The 15,094-nt window shown below is 38.1% G+C and overlaps 1 protein-coding gene across 1 annotated transcript; it reads left to right on the forward strand.

Annotated features, from left to right (window-relative positions):
• The first annotated feature begins 1,346 nt into the window (after nt 1–1,346).
• On the forward strand, nt 1,347–14,504 carry LOC139143165 (protein mono-ADP-ribosyltransferase PARP14-like). Its single transcript, XM_070713300.1, has 12 exons — nt 1,347–1,652; nt 4,941–5,158; nt 6,212–7,880; nt 8,958–9,131; nt 9,453–9,692; nt 10,141–10,377; nt 10,634–12,193; nt 12,364–12,575; nt 13,083–13,316; nt 13,617–13,838; nt 13,933–13,990; nt 14,419–14,504. Exons 1-12 carry the CDS (start codon nt 1,445–1,447, stop codon nt 14,502–14,504), a joined length of 5,118 nt encoding a protein of 1,705 aa, XP_070569401.1. The 5' UTR covers nt 1,347–1,444.
• Nucleotides 14,505–15,094: the final 590 nt, after the last annotated feature.

Raw genomic sequence — 15,094 nt, forward strand, 5'->3', positions numbered from 1 at the left:
TTACCATCGAAACAACAGACTCTGAGTTGGATTCAATCTATGGCGGTGAAAGGGCTTCAGGGAGTAGACCATAAAACCAGAATTAAAACAAAAGATACTTACGAAAACATCGAAAGTCGTGGTTGATTATCCCTTTCTTACAAACACTTCATCAGCAACTGTGTTCTTGTTTCACTACTAAATGAATAAATCCACTGGAAATAAATGTTCTTGCCTATTTCTCTCTGGTGACGTCTATTTACCCAGCATGCATTGTCATCGGATTATCGGACATGATTCAGTAAAAACACCGTTTCTCTTTATCTGCCCAAAACGGTATTTTTGCTCTGCCTCGTTTACATACTTTCCTTACAGTTTCAAATCATATATTTTCATTTACTGGAAGATACTCTGTAGGCGATGATGACTTCTTTACTGAATGTGGACTGGGAGGAATTTCATCATGTAAAAAAGCTACCTGTAATATTTGAACATTCTTCAGCCATTTACCACAGCAACATTCCACAACTACAACGAATCGAATACTTCAGCTGAGTTATGTTTTACTTAACTGGCCAAGTTTGATGTGGCCCAGTGATCACTTTAAAACAGAGTTGTCCATCGTGCTGTGTGATCCAGGCAAAACCTCGAGCTACGTTTGATTTAGGGTATTCTACATTAATACAAATTAATTTAAACATACATCATCAAATATTTATTTATTTATTTATTTATTTATTTATTTATTTATTTATTTATTTATTTGTTGCAACCCTTTTAAAGCAGAGGCTCACTAAAAACAATAGGAGCAGCAAATTACACTGGGCACTGGAAATGCAAATAAAAAGTTACAGAAGAGCTAGCTGAAAAAGTCTAACAAAGAAAACAAGCCATTATTATCAACCAAACCATATTGTTAGTGACTACAGCTGGAAAGGAACTGTTAGTTAAATTAAAATTGCTTCCGAATATATCTGTAGAGAAACGTCTGAAAAAGTTGTCAATTTCTTTGTACAGATCTTTCTTGTAACTCTTTGTAGAATCACCAAGGAAAAAACATATCAACTCCTTTCTTTCTCTGATATCCCTGAGTAAGTTCAATTCGCTATTATTCAACAACATTTCAAGAATATGAAACATTTCATTTTGAACATTTCAAGTATATGAAATCTACAAACGTTATTAATTATTTTTCATGTTTCTTTTGTCAGTAACTTATCCTTCAATTTTAAAGAGCCCGGGCCTTACATCGCCTCTAGATGTGTGTTACATACTCCAATCATACCTCACCGTTGAAAGAACTAGATTGTTGGTGTTATTTCCGGCCAACTGGAAAGGGGAATCCCCTACCCATAGTGCATCTGTTCGTATACTGTGTACGAAGCCATACCGTCTTAAATGTGCACATGTGTACATCAAACAGAACACTACATAGGGTGTATATGCATGAATTAAGTAAATCATCATGTCACGGTCAATATTAGTTTCAGGTAATATCCCTGAACGCTTCGACGACGACGCTGTAGCCGATGCACTGAGACTATTCATCGAGAAGGAAATATCAAAAAACAACCCAGTAAAGCGAGTGAGTGCAGCTGCTGCTGTTCATGGTGAAAACAAACCTCACGGCGAAACCGAAAGACTATTTATCGTGGACTTTGCTTCGCAGTTCGGTGAGTGACAATGAATATGTATGAAACTAAACTATTCAATAAATTAGTATTTTGGTTTCGAACATACAAAAATAATAGTCGTATTATGGACGATACGATTGCAATAAAACCACGGCATTGATATCGTACCTGTGCTAAAGTCCACACCATTTAAACAGACCATTGAAATTATGGTAATTTAATATGGTGGGGTTTCAGACAATATATGTTGCATACACTGCCTTGGTTGACGTGTCAAGGTATAGCTAGCTGTTCTTTCGTAAGTTTTTAGAGGTAGCCCTGCACACAGGTGCCTGGGGTTGCCGGTGTACATGCATAGAGAGAAGCATTACACCGGCAACCCCAGGCACCTGTGGCCCTGCACACGGATTCAGAAATACACTGAGTATCAATTCAGTGCCTAAACTCTGTGTATGAGACAGACACATTGTATGTACAATAGAAACGATTAGCTTGGGTGTTGTAATCTCCATAAATGTAATAATCTCCACAAATCAACCACAAATGTAATAAAATCAACCACAAATATGATAAAAACGGCCAACCATTAATGTAACAACCCGCAACCACAATAGTAATAAACACATTCACCATAAATGTAATAAAACTCAACCATAAATGTAATAAACTTGAACTAGCATATGTGATCATTTATTTATCAATGCCCCGAGTAAATAATAACGTTAATAAGACTTTTGTAATGTTATTGCATACTTTCCTGAAACTAGGTTTCCTTTCCGAAGCACAGAATAGAATAATTTGAGAACACTATCAGAAAATGGCGAGGTACAGATCAAACCGTTAGATAATGGACGTGGGATAGCAGTTCTAGACACTGATAATAACATAATAAGGAAGCGTCAAAATAACTCGTCAACCAGTTATACCACACAAAGTTTATGACAGATGACTCAGAACAAACAACAGAGAAATATTACGACACAAAACATGTTGACGAGAACATATATCTTCATTTCAATCTAGTAAAAACAATACGAACACTACCTTGAACACAGTAGAACAAAATTAGACATCCTAGCATCCCCAGTGAAGGAACAAACTTCAAGTGGGACAACATAGGAATACAGCCAATCTATCGATTATTCCACACAATTTATCCACTGAAGACGAATTTGAGGCGACTGATTAAGAAAGTAACGGCGTTAAAGGATCGTAGTGTTATACAGTCTCCTCAACTCTGGAGTAAGAGACTGCACTGACATTCAGATTACAGCTGTGTCTCGCCATGGCCGATCAGTTCTGTACACAAAATAGGGAAACGCAAAATACACTTTCAAATATACAAAACACACTAAACACAAATAATTAAGATATGAATAATGTGTGGAGTTGCTTTCCTTATTACATAGATAAATATTTATGGGCTAATTCTCCAATTGCGATGACAAAATAGATTTATTACATTTATGGTTGACAAGTATTACATTTATGGGTGATTTTTTATTACATTTATGGTTACCATTTATTACAATTGTGGTTGGTGTTTTTATTACATTTATGGTTGATTTTTGTTACATTTATGGGTGATATTACATTTATGGGTGCACTTTATTACAATTATGGTTGATGTTACATTTATGGAGATTGTTACATTTTATGGAGGTTACAGGTGTCACCACACATTTCAAAGTCACCGACTCATTGATTAGTTACATTTAACGAGCATGGGACAGCTCTGTATGGAGCGACAGCTGAAGAGTTGATCGCACTGTTTTAGTAACAATTACAGCTGGAAGTTAGAAGATGCTTTCCGAATAAAAACTCACTGTAATTGTTAAAAGGGTGGATAATACAAAGATCAAACGTGGAAAATGCCGACAGTCTGTCCTCACTGTCAATGATGGCTGATGACACCATAGTATGGGATACCACACAAAACTTTTCTGTTTGTCTTTTCTTTCATTTTCTCCTTCTGGAACCGATCATTTCATCACGATGTCAGTTACAATAAGCACCCCCTTACGCACACCTATGCTTGTGCACTTCACTCAGATATGACAGCCGTTCCAAATACTAATATCTAGTGTATAGTATAACTCCGCTCAAAATTGCCGTCTCCCTGTGCATGTTACTCGAGACGTGAAATATCGCGAACGTGGACGTTAGTCGAAAGTTCGAATGAACTTGAGAGTCACTTATTTTGCATAATATTCACACATTACGAGGCATTTACATTTTTTAAATATCAATTTTTTCACATTTTTTTAAATATCAAATAACAAATAAAAAAAGCCTTTTAATGACGCGGGACACATATTGTTCTTCGCTACGTCTCCAATTACCAAACGTCATGTTCCAGATAATCACACCTCCGATTTGACGCTGATTACAAAAACGACCTCATACACTTGTCTTGAGAGTGTGATTTTGTATATGGGAGTTTTTCGACCTTCTATAATCACTCGAAATCTACTCATCATTATTACCAGTTACGCTGGATTTTACGTTTGTTTCATCCATGCGTCATGTTTCAGAGATTGTAATTATCTTCTTCTTGATTGTACTATGTGAGTAGTTACGTCAACTCCGCCCCTACGCAAGTCTTTCTTTCCAGTTTAATTTAGAAATACATCTTTTGAAACAATATGCTTCTGTTTGTCATCATCAGAACATGCCTCTTATTCATTAACCATGTAACTACGTCAGTAGTGCGTCCGATTTCATAGTTAGTATAATCGTACCCTGTACAGGCATACACCTATATGGAGACCGGACTAAGATGAAAACTTTATATCCCTTTCCTTACAAATTGCAATGAAATTCTGCTTACGCAGATTTTTTCTTGGACTTGATTATCGGACCTTCTCACGAACCTCATTCGTTTTACATTTTTGTTTATTGTATTAACTTTAAATTAAAAAGGAAGAACGATAGTAAATAATAGATTTTTTAAAATTAGCGGCAAACTTGTTCTATGGAACCATCTTATGAACAGAAATCATTCTCTGCAGATTTGCAAATAGCGATCGTGATACTCTTTCTTTATCTGGAAAAGAAACAAAGAGCTTCAAGTTGACGGATATGTTAACTGACAGCATATCATAACAATCAGTAAACATGGGCATTAATTTCGGGCGGGGGGGGGGGAGCTACAGAATAAGTCAAAATTTTCCTAAACTAGAAAAGTAAAATAAAAAATATATTTCTCTGACATTCATGCATTGTTGAAGATATGCAGATATTCACTGTCCTACCGAAACAAGAGAAAACGTCGGCTGATTTGTTTAATGTTTGGCTTTTAATAGAGAATTGTTTTCTTATTCGCAGAATTTCCCTCGGAAGAAGAAAGCGAAAGTGACTGGAATATAATTGTCGGTGACTCAGAGGTGCGTGTCACAGTGAAATACCATCCAGAAGAGGAAATTCGTGAAAAGGGGATGGAAGCTGGTGACGACGTTACAGTTGGGGCAGAATCAGGGCGAAGCCTAAGTGGAGCTATATGTGCAGAAATTACTGAGTCAGCTCTCACCAAAGTTACAGAGAAGGTATCCAACCGTCTATAATGCAGATTTTAAAGTAGCTTAATTTTGGAACCTTGTTCTGTCATTTTGATCCCTTTGAGAGTATATGAGCAAAATGTATTCACATATTTCCCTGAAACAATACTCCAGCTTTGCAATGCCTGTAAAATCAGCTTTGTCTACCTCAATATTTGAGCATTTCAGGGATCGAACTTTGACACCTCACAAATAAAATGTCATACTTCTTTACCTCTATTAATAGAACTGTAGTCAAGCACAGTTGCACAGATGATATGGGAAGTGTACTTTGACTCGTGAATTTAATACACATGTCAATCCGATACAGAACACGACAGCATTGTTCCATACAAGTACTTGGCAAACTGCCTGATTTTATGACCTTTGAACTCTAGAGCTAACAACATGAACATTTATTGATGCTCTTGACAACGCTGACTTTATTGAACAAGTTGGCGGCAGTCACTCATCGACCCCTGCTAATTCACTTCATTTTGGTCGACATACTTGCTTTTCTAGTAGGTCATAAAGAATGATTAAATTTTGACCAGATATCAATCATTGTTGTGGGATGGCTTTTAGTTTTTTCCCCAAAATGCCCGGCTTTAAAGTTGTTTGTCCAATTGCTTTGAAAGTTCTTGATTTTATTAATATTTTGTTTCTTTATGCTCTTTCTTTTTTTCTTTTTTTTCTGTTTTTAGTTGTCCTAATTCATGTATTTGTTTCAAATTGTGACAACATCCTTGATATATTTTGCTCTAGAGGAAATTTTATCTTTTGGTGATATATTGTTTGTCTCTCATACATAGATAGTATGTTGCCTTACTTGGACTATTCAGAGTTTTAGACATGGTGTTGAAATCAACTTTGTTATACTTGGAACATCATTTTTCGTCAAACGCGTTCAAACCGACTGTTGCAGTCTTTATTTAGGTCAAATTTTTAGAGCGAACTCCTTTACTCTTAACACTTAATTATGTGATCATAATTCCACCTTTGCCTCGTATACAAGCGATACATGTCGCAATAGACTAACTTTTCATTTTTACTAATTTTTAGGACTCATCGTTTGGTCTAAGAAGGGATCACGCCGCCCAAGAAAAAGTAACTGAGAATCAGGACAGATGTGTGTCCAAGTCTGATGAAGGTGACGATGTACAAGACTCTGAAATGTCCGACGAAGAATTTTTCACTGCAAGCGACAGGGACTCTGGTGACGAAACGGAAGACGTTGACGGAAACACTGGAAAATCACAAAATGATGATGGAGAGGATGGCGAGTCACATGGGCCCAATGACAGGTACCCCGGACTCAGCGGTGACAATGACCGTAACATTGACAGTGCTGACATTGGCGGCGGCGACGATGATGATGATGATGACGATGATGGTGATGGTGAATGTCTGTATGATGACTTTGATAAAGATAGTAATGCTAAACCTCTGGCTGTTGTTCATTGCGATCAATTTGATACAGACGACGATAACAAAACTGACAGTGATCAATATCATGGTGATATTGTTCGTGCTGCTGCCAATGATTCTGATAGCTCAGTCACAGGCCGCGATGCTCACGAAATTGACGACGACCATCTCGACGACGACCATGATGATGATGATGATGATGCTCCTCACAGTGATTCCGATGTTCGAACTGATGCAGTGCGTATAAATAGAGAGCAGTTTAGTTATGGTGAGGGTGGTGATCAGAGCAGTGATTTTAACTATGGTCATCCCACTGATGTTGATGATAGTAGTGGTGCTATCGATGTGGTCAGTGGTCATGGTGTTGATTTCCATGGTGGGTATGATGCTAAAGTTGTTGGAGATCTTACCAGTCAGTTTGATGATGACGCAGAAGACGATGGTGCTAATACTGAGCACCGTGTAAATGTTGTTGGTGATGGGGATGGTAGTGATGATGATGATGATGGTGATGATGATGGTGATGATGATGATGATGGTGATGATGATGATGAAGCTGATGGAGATCAAAGTAATGTCGGGAATGATGAGCAAACTTCACATGATGAAGTTAGTGGCAAACAGGAACCATCGTGTGCTGTTCAAGAAGACACGGTACAGGATCAACCGTATATCACACCAGACATTCTTTCACCGTATCACAAGGAACAAAGCCCGATTGGACAACCGAAGTCAGAAACATCCAACATTCTGCGTGAATCTCCCTTGGAGCAACAGCAACAACAAATGGAACAGGAAGAGTTTAGCAAGGAACACGAAGGTGGAAGCAGCCGACAATGGGAAACTCTTCATGGCCAGTATCAACCAACAAATACTGAATGGATGTATGGACAATACGGAGACGGTCATCCGGATCAAGGACAAAGGATGGACTCACAGTTTATGTACCAACATCAGCAAGGACAGCAGTTACCGAACCAGTGGTCATCATATCGACATTCACATCAGCAACATGCCCATTTCCCACAGGGTCAACCCCACCATATGTCGTGGGCATTCGGACAAAACCAAGCACAATTCCATCAACAATATCAGCAACACATGCAATTTTGCGGGCCTCCTACACAAACAGAATCATACTATCAGCAAAACCCGTCAACCGCTGGAGTTTTTCACAGTATGACAGCCCATAGTCCTGGCGAAGAGAGACAGCAGGTGAAAACAAGTCAACAGCGAGAGAAGAAAACACAAACTAAGGACGATGTTAAAGATACAGAGGAAATAGATGTAGAACAAGTGTCAGGTATAAACAAACCATAGATCACAATATCATGCGATGAGGTTTATAGTCAAGCTCTAGTATTAACTTTGCCATGGAGAAGAATAGATTAACATGCTAAACTTAAGGTAGGACGCAGCACCTCGAAACTGAAGGTTTAAACGTTTGCTCAAAACTTCTCATAGAAACTTTAAACAATTCTCTTTCATAACCAAGAATTATAATTGAAGGCAACATTGGAAAAGTTGAAACTAGAGAAACAAATTTTCTATTATGCTATTATGCTTGATTCTTTTCACTGAAAATTTTTTTCGATTTTCACGATTTCCCCCCTTCCCCAAAACGAAGATGGTAAAACCTTCAGCATGCGACATCAGCTACGAAAAGAGTCCATACAAGCAGCAGACTGAAGAGATATTGTAAATATTGAGAGTGCAAATATCCGTTCCAGAGCGCATTATGTCTTGAAAAGAGCAATACAGATTGCGTTTCACATAGGTACCGCAACTCAGCGTATGAGACGAACAAATTTCATGAACAAAATACACGATTAGCTTGGGTATCACGACACATTTCAAAGCTACCGACTCATCGATTGATTACAGTAAACCAGCATAGGACCGCCGCAGTCTAGACTCAGAGATACACTTGATCTACATTGTAACTGGTTTTTTTTTTACAATTTCAGCTAAGAGTTCAAGAGGTGAAGTTATTCTCAACAGAAACTAACTAAAAACACACACATTGTAGATAAAGTGTAACTCTCAGTCTAGACAGAGCGGCTGCCCCATAATGAGACGGGGACTTTTAAATGTGTCGTGATAACCAAGCTAATCGTTTGTTTTGTACGTGGATTGTGTCCGTCTCATACGCTGAGTTGCGGTACCTAGGTGAAACGCACTGTAAAACTCGTCTCCAACGGGAAACGTTAGTTTTAGCAGCGATCGTAACAGACAGAAATATTATTTCAGAGTATACGTGCATTTCTTCTATGAACTGAAAACAGTCTTACCATTGCATCGCCAATGACTGGTTCAATTGACAATGGGTGGTTTGATAAGAGCCATGATGTCACGAATTAAGTATCTATTTTATCAACAGATCAAGAAGAAGTAAAAAATAGTGCCATACAAGTTACAGGATTTTTAAGCAGCACAACTACAGAAAAATTGGAACTGTATTTTGAAAATAAAAAACGATCCGGTGGAGGGTCCATAATCATGATTGAAGAAAAGGATGAAAAGACAGTAGAAATACATTTCGAAGATAAAGAAGGTAATGTATACCTGTGTTTTTTTTCTACAGACCTCTTTTGGAGTTCTTGGACCTAGCCCTGGGTTAATTGGGGACTATATGTCACACTCATGATGCAGTTTGCAGTTTGAACTCAAAATTACAATTATTCTATAAATGATTTTGAAAGTTCAATCGTTATTTCGGTAATCAGGTCGTTGGACTTTAAAATCTACACACTGCTGTATTTTCAAAGAGGAAGGCAAAAAGCAAAGTGTCAAATTCTTTAAAGTAAATGATAAATATTTTCTTTAGATAAACAGACGTTTTAACATTAATGTTGCTCTAATCTTGAATCCGCAGTTGCTGGAAGAGTGCTTCAAAGAGAACACACTGTCGAAGGAGCCAAGTTGTCATTACAGGAAGTAATTGTTCTTCCGAAAGACAAACACAGTCTTATCTTGAATGGTGTACCAGAAGGTTCGACTAAGGAAGACTTGCAACTGTATCTTGAATATTGTACTAAACTGGACGTCGAACCGGAATTTTACTTCGGAGACAAGCATGGCAAGGTGTTAGTGAGATACCCAGACGAAATTAAAGGTGCGATTATAGCAAGTTCCTTTCCGTTTGTTATGGCATGAGTACTCTTTGCGTACAGAAAGTAGGCTACTTATTTTTATGACATCATTTAAGTACTACTTTGTTATCCCTGACAGTTGCACTTCTACCTTCAGACACATTGCTTAAGAGTGGGACATTCAGCGATGACCCTTACTTGGTGTATATACTCTCTAGATGTTACAATAAAACCTAAAAATATGCAACAGTGTGTAATTCTGTGTTGAAACATTCTTCAAGATTCGAATGCATTTTGGTACTGTAACAGTTCCGAATCGTAATTGGTCATCCTTTTCTATTAACTTTTAAATACGCAGGAGTCTAAACTTTACGGTTATGACTGCTGCAATCTACATGCGGATTATACAGTGTACTTGTCCAGGCACAAATGCATTAACCTAGAGTTCATGATTTTTTCGATATGAAATAGATTTCACCAAGATAGCTGAAAAAGTAGGAAGCAAGAAGTTCATGAAATCTAAGCTGACTATGACACCTGTCAACGTCACCAACTGCATACTAGTGACTGGTCTCCCGGCAGGCACCAAGGACCATTACATTCAACTTTATTTTGAGAGTACCAAAAGGAGCGGAGGTGGTGATGTCATTGACGTGAAGATGGAAACAGATGGATCATCTGCTTTTGTGTGCTTCCAAGATTATAGAGGTAAGAATCCGACCAAAATTTAATAGAGAACAAGATCTTCCAAATCGAAAGAATAAAAAGTTTCAGACAATAACCGTTATACTGTGTGATTGGTGTAATAAGTGTCTTCCCCAATAAGAGCAGTCGTGCTCCTTCGTATATTTCAGTTATCATTAAACAATATTTTCTAACGAAGGAGATCGTCGTAAAAGTACTCGAAGTGATTCAGAGATTACAGGTGAAAGTAACAAAATATATTTTTTTCTACATTTTTAAGTCGTTTATACCATATTGCAACGGCAACAAGAGATTCATGGCGTACGGATAGATGTCCAACCATTCTATGAAAGCATTGGGTACGTTGTCAGTAAAGAAGAGGCGATTCCAGCCATGCCTGGTCAAATCTCCTTATCTCTGGATGAAAGACTGATGGACTTCGTGAAATCAAATGACCTGAAACAGCTACAAGATAAACTTTCGCAGGTTCATGGGACACTGGACATGAGTCACGATGGCAGTCCTGGTACTGTTGTTGTGAAACCAACATTTTCAGCAACAACTCATCAATATCATGAATTGGTGAAAACCTGGGCAAAGGTTGTTGACGAAACATTCAAGGAATACCTGAAGCTATACAAGACAGCGGTAATAGACGTCACCGAGGAAATCTGGCCCAAAGTCAAAAACAAAGTGTTCCAGATTGAAGGACTGGATCCCGATTTCGATGACGAGTCTTCAAGAATTAGTCTGACTGGACGGGCAGAAGAGGTTTGTCAATTTGAGTCTACAGTACAGAAGATAATCAAAGGTCTTCAGGAAGAATTAGAATTTGAACGACAAACAATAACAGACACCGTAACGTTGAAGGAAATGAAAATGAAGCAGCTCTTTACATGTAGCGTTTTGGAGACGATCAAACACGATCATCAAAATTTACGGGTTGAAGTAGAAAAAAGAAACTACAAAGTTACTTTCCACGGTCACCGAAACGAGTTAATGGCGGCAAAATGTTCCATGTACGAAACTCTTGACAAATTTCAAAGCGAAAGGATGAAACCAACGAAGTCACTCTACATGTTTTTGCAATCCGAGGCAGTTCAAGGTGAAATTTACGAACGTTTCGATAAAGAACGTCTTGGTATTGCATTATCTTCTGAAGATGGAGAGATATTCTGTTCTGCTCTTACAAAGGAGAACGCTAAGATGGGTGTACAGATCATGCAAAATAGCATTTTCGAGCACAATATCATTATTCCACCCCAGTCAGAAGGTGCATTGAAACAGAATGAATGGTCAGCCTTGGTGGAGAGACTGCAGACAGAAAACATTGCCAGTATAGAGGTTACCATGGACGATGCTGGGCCAAAGGTGAATATAATAGCATTCAAAGAAACAGTGCTAGGTATAAAGAACGAACTTCAGGATTTCATCAGATTGCACACCATAATATCGGAGTCTGTGACCACAGACAGAGGAAAGCTCAAATTTGTTACCAGACACAAAAAGTCTTGTTTGGAGCTGTTGGAAAATGGAAAGCTACAGCCTGTGAAGGTGACGACCAAGGAAGCCGGAAGGGTAGGTGTGGTTGAAATGGAAGGTACAGAAGATGACGTCAAGGAGGCCATCTTCAACTTCAAGAAGATACTTGATGATGTCCTCTGTCGTCAACATACGATAGACAAACCAGGCGTGCCGAAGTTGTTCAACATGGAAAAGGGCAAAAGCTACATTACTTCAACTGAATATCAATATAATTGCTGCATAGAAGTGAACGATCCAGCTGAAGACATAAAAAGCGGCGAGACTGAAGAAACATTGTCTAGCGAGAGAGATGAAGGTTAGTCTTGTTTTATCGTCCATCATTTTAGTCATCACTTTACTTATGTAAAGTGACACGTCGATATGCTTCGTCTTCAGTGCTGTTACTGTTCTGGTTTTCCATAAAGCGTATGTTTGCTTTCATGGTAAACAATTGTGATATGTTTCGATCTGATCTCTCATTATCAGCACGGGCCGAGGAGTTCGATATATCTGGTGGAGATGACGAACGCGAATATCCAGTTTCTTCATGGATGCTATCGAAGTCGGATTTTATCGCACCTGAAGAGTCATTTGTTTCACAGATGGTCAATAAAGGACGACAACCATCAAGATCACATTTCTTTACACCTGAAGGGAAAACTATACGATTGATAAAGGGAGACATAGCTAGTCAAACTGTGAGTTATACATGTTTACGTGATTGAGAGCGCGAAAATGTGTGAGAGATCTTGTACTCGGTAGAGCAGATAGTGATCTTTCTTCCTCTTTAACCTTTCCGTAAACCCTTTTGTAAACCATAATGTTAAATTTTGGCAATCACTATACATTGCTAAGGGGGCATACTAAAATGTAATACCTAAAGAAAAACAATGTTCGCAAGGCTAGCAAAGTCAACTCTACTACTGTTTACGATTATGCCGCAAACTGACGTGTTAATTGTGTCAATGGAAAATGGCCACAGAAATTATTGCACAATACTTTACAAGAGCAAATATTGTTATGATTCTGTAAGTAACAGCTTTTCAAATCATTGGCTGCCACACCCCAGGACTTTCATAACAGGAACTTGCATCCTCATTGTGGTACATTCTACCCGTACAGAAAGATCTCTATCGTGATTTCGATGATTTGTATGCCGCCCAAAAGTTGCTATGGTATAACGTGAATTTATTCTCACAAAACAGGCTGACGTCATAGTCAACACCATACAGAAATCATGTGATTTAAACAACGGGGTGATCTCTCAGGCGATCCTTCGAGCAGCAGGACAGACACTCCAGGACGAAATCAACAAAAAGAAGAAATCAGTACAGGAAGGAGATGTGCTAGTTACCGGAAGTGGTAATATAGGTTGCCATGCCATTTATCATGCTTGTATCCTCGGTACACCATGGAAAGGAGGGTTCGAGGCGGAACCAGTAAGAGTTCTACGTTACTTTCCATAACTTCCAATGATGATAATATTTGATTAATGTTTGATTATTTTATGGCATTTGGGGGAAAAGGGCCACATATATCAGAAAAATAAAATCAGAAAAAATATATTGATTGTGTAGAATTATAGACTAATATTGATGTCTGAAATACATACATATATGTAGACTCAAACGGTAATCACTAGAGATAAAAAAATATGTGAAATCCCTTTAACCTGTAGCATATTTATCATCCCCGATCAGATATGCTATATTTTATGTTATTTAACAATGTTTTAATAGCGCTTACGTCACGTTCTCCGACGTTGTCTGGACGAGGCTCACCGAGGGAGAATGACGTCTATAGCTATCCCTGCAATTGGTACTGGAAAGCTTGGATATCCAAGAGAAACCACGGCCACAATTTTCTACGATGAAGCCAATTCCTTCAGTAAAAGAGAACCAAAGAGCTCCCTGTCTGAAATTCAAGTCGTTGTATATGACAAAGACATGGAGACATGTAAGGTAAGCAATTTTGAGAATGGTCATTGAATTAACATACACGTTTGTCATGTGATTTATTCAGATGATGATTGCTCATGTTCATCGTATCTTTCAGGCCTTTGAAGACAAAATGTATAGTTTGTACAACCCTGCCGTGTTACAGGAAAAGCAAGGTGAGTTTACCACAGTGAATATATTTACAGCATTTAGAAATGTTTGAATTTAAATCTACTGTCATTATTTAATTTTAAAAATTAATAATCTATTGAAAGAGAGGGTTCCTAGAGTGCAAGCACAACTTTTACTTTTGAAAATAAAATACAACTTTCCCGAACTGCACATATGAGAAGTGTATTTAAGTCAATGTAAGGGAAGGATTTGTTTTGTGCTTTATGTACCTTGTAAGATGCGTCATGCATTGTATATAAGTGGCCTGATGGATGTGTACACTAACACATTGACATGATCAGTTGCTGGTTGATTTATCGGATGATCTGATCAATAATAGGACACTTCAGTACAAATGCCTTTAGTGGTACTTTTGTACAGTGGAAACCATTAACACCCCACAATCATTGTCTTCATTTAATCAACTTTCTAGTGACAGGCTCTGGGAATGTATACAGGACAGCTGAGAGAAAAGTTGTAAAATTGGTGAAGGGGAACCTCATAGACCGAAAGGTATGACTATTCACTGTCAATTTCCTGACATACAGCTTACCATTCTTAGATCTGATCCTTTGTAGTATTACTTTCACATCTTTGTTGATACAAACTCTGTTGAATTATTCTGATAGGGTTACATACACTCCTGTAAAAGCTTAAATATATCAATCCAGTGCTTCCTTTCACCATTCGTCCCTTTATAGCTGATGCAGTGGTAAACACAATTCAAGTGTCGTGTGCTTTGAACAATGGAGTGATATCACAAACCATTCTTAAGGCTGCAGGACAGCAACTTCAGACTGAGATAAACCAGAAGAAACCTGCAACTGTGAAAGAGGGAGACTTGATTATTACTGGAGGTGCTAAACTACACTTTAAAAAGGTGTATCACGTTTGTGTTTTGGGAACTAAATGGGATGGAGGAAGTGTGTGTGTCCCAGTAAGTGTCCTTTCATTGTTGTGAACCTTTTGTTTTTGAAAGTCCAATGAGCATGACAGAATTTTACAGAAAGTACGTACATAATTCATAAAGCATTTCCGAAGAAGAGAATGATATTTGTTATTTATAGTTCGGTACACAATGCTGTACAGAGTCACGATTTAAATTGACA

Source organism: Ptychodera flava, chromosome 11 (genome assembly GCF_041260155.1).
Source record: "Ptychodera flava strain L36383 chromosome 11, AS_Pfla_20210202, whole genome shotgun sequence".
In the NCBI taxonomy this organism is placed as follows: domain Eukaryota; kingdom Metazoa; phylum Hemichordata; class Enteropneusta; family Ptychoderidae; genus Ptychodera; species Ptychodera flava.

What these genes read in the sequence shown, in the direction of transcription:
- LOC139143165 (XM_070713300.1), top strand. Translation starts at nt 1,445, where the DNA reads ATGTCACGGTCAATATTAGTTTCAGGTAATATCCCTGAACGCTTCGAC. An exon ending in GAGGGTTCGAGGCGGAACCA is followed by an intron (nt 13,317 to 13,616) that starts GTAAGAGTTCTA and finishes ATGTTTTAATAG; the next exon opens with CGCTTACGTCACGTTCTCCG. An exon ending in AAGACATGGAGACATGTAAG is followed by an intron (nt 13,839 to 13,932) that starts GTAAGCAATTTT and finishes CGTATCTTTCAG; the next exon opens with GCCTTTGAAGACAAAATGTA.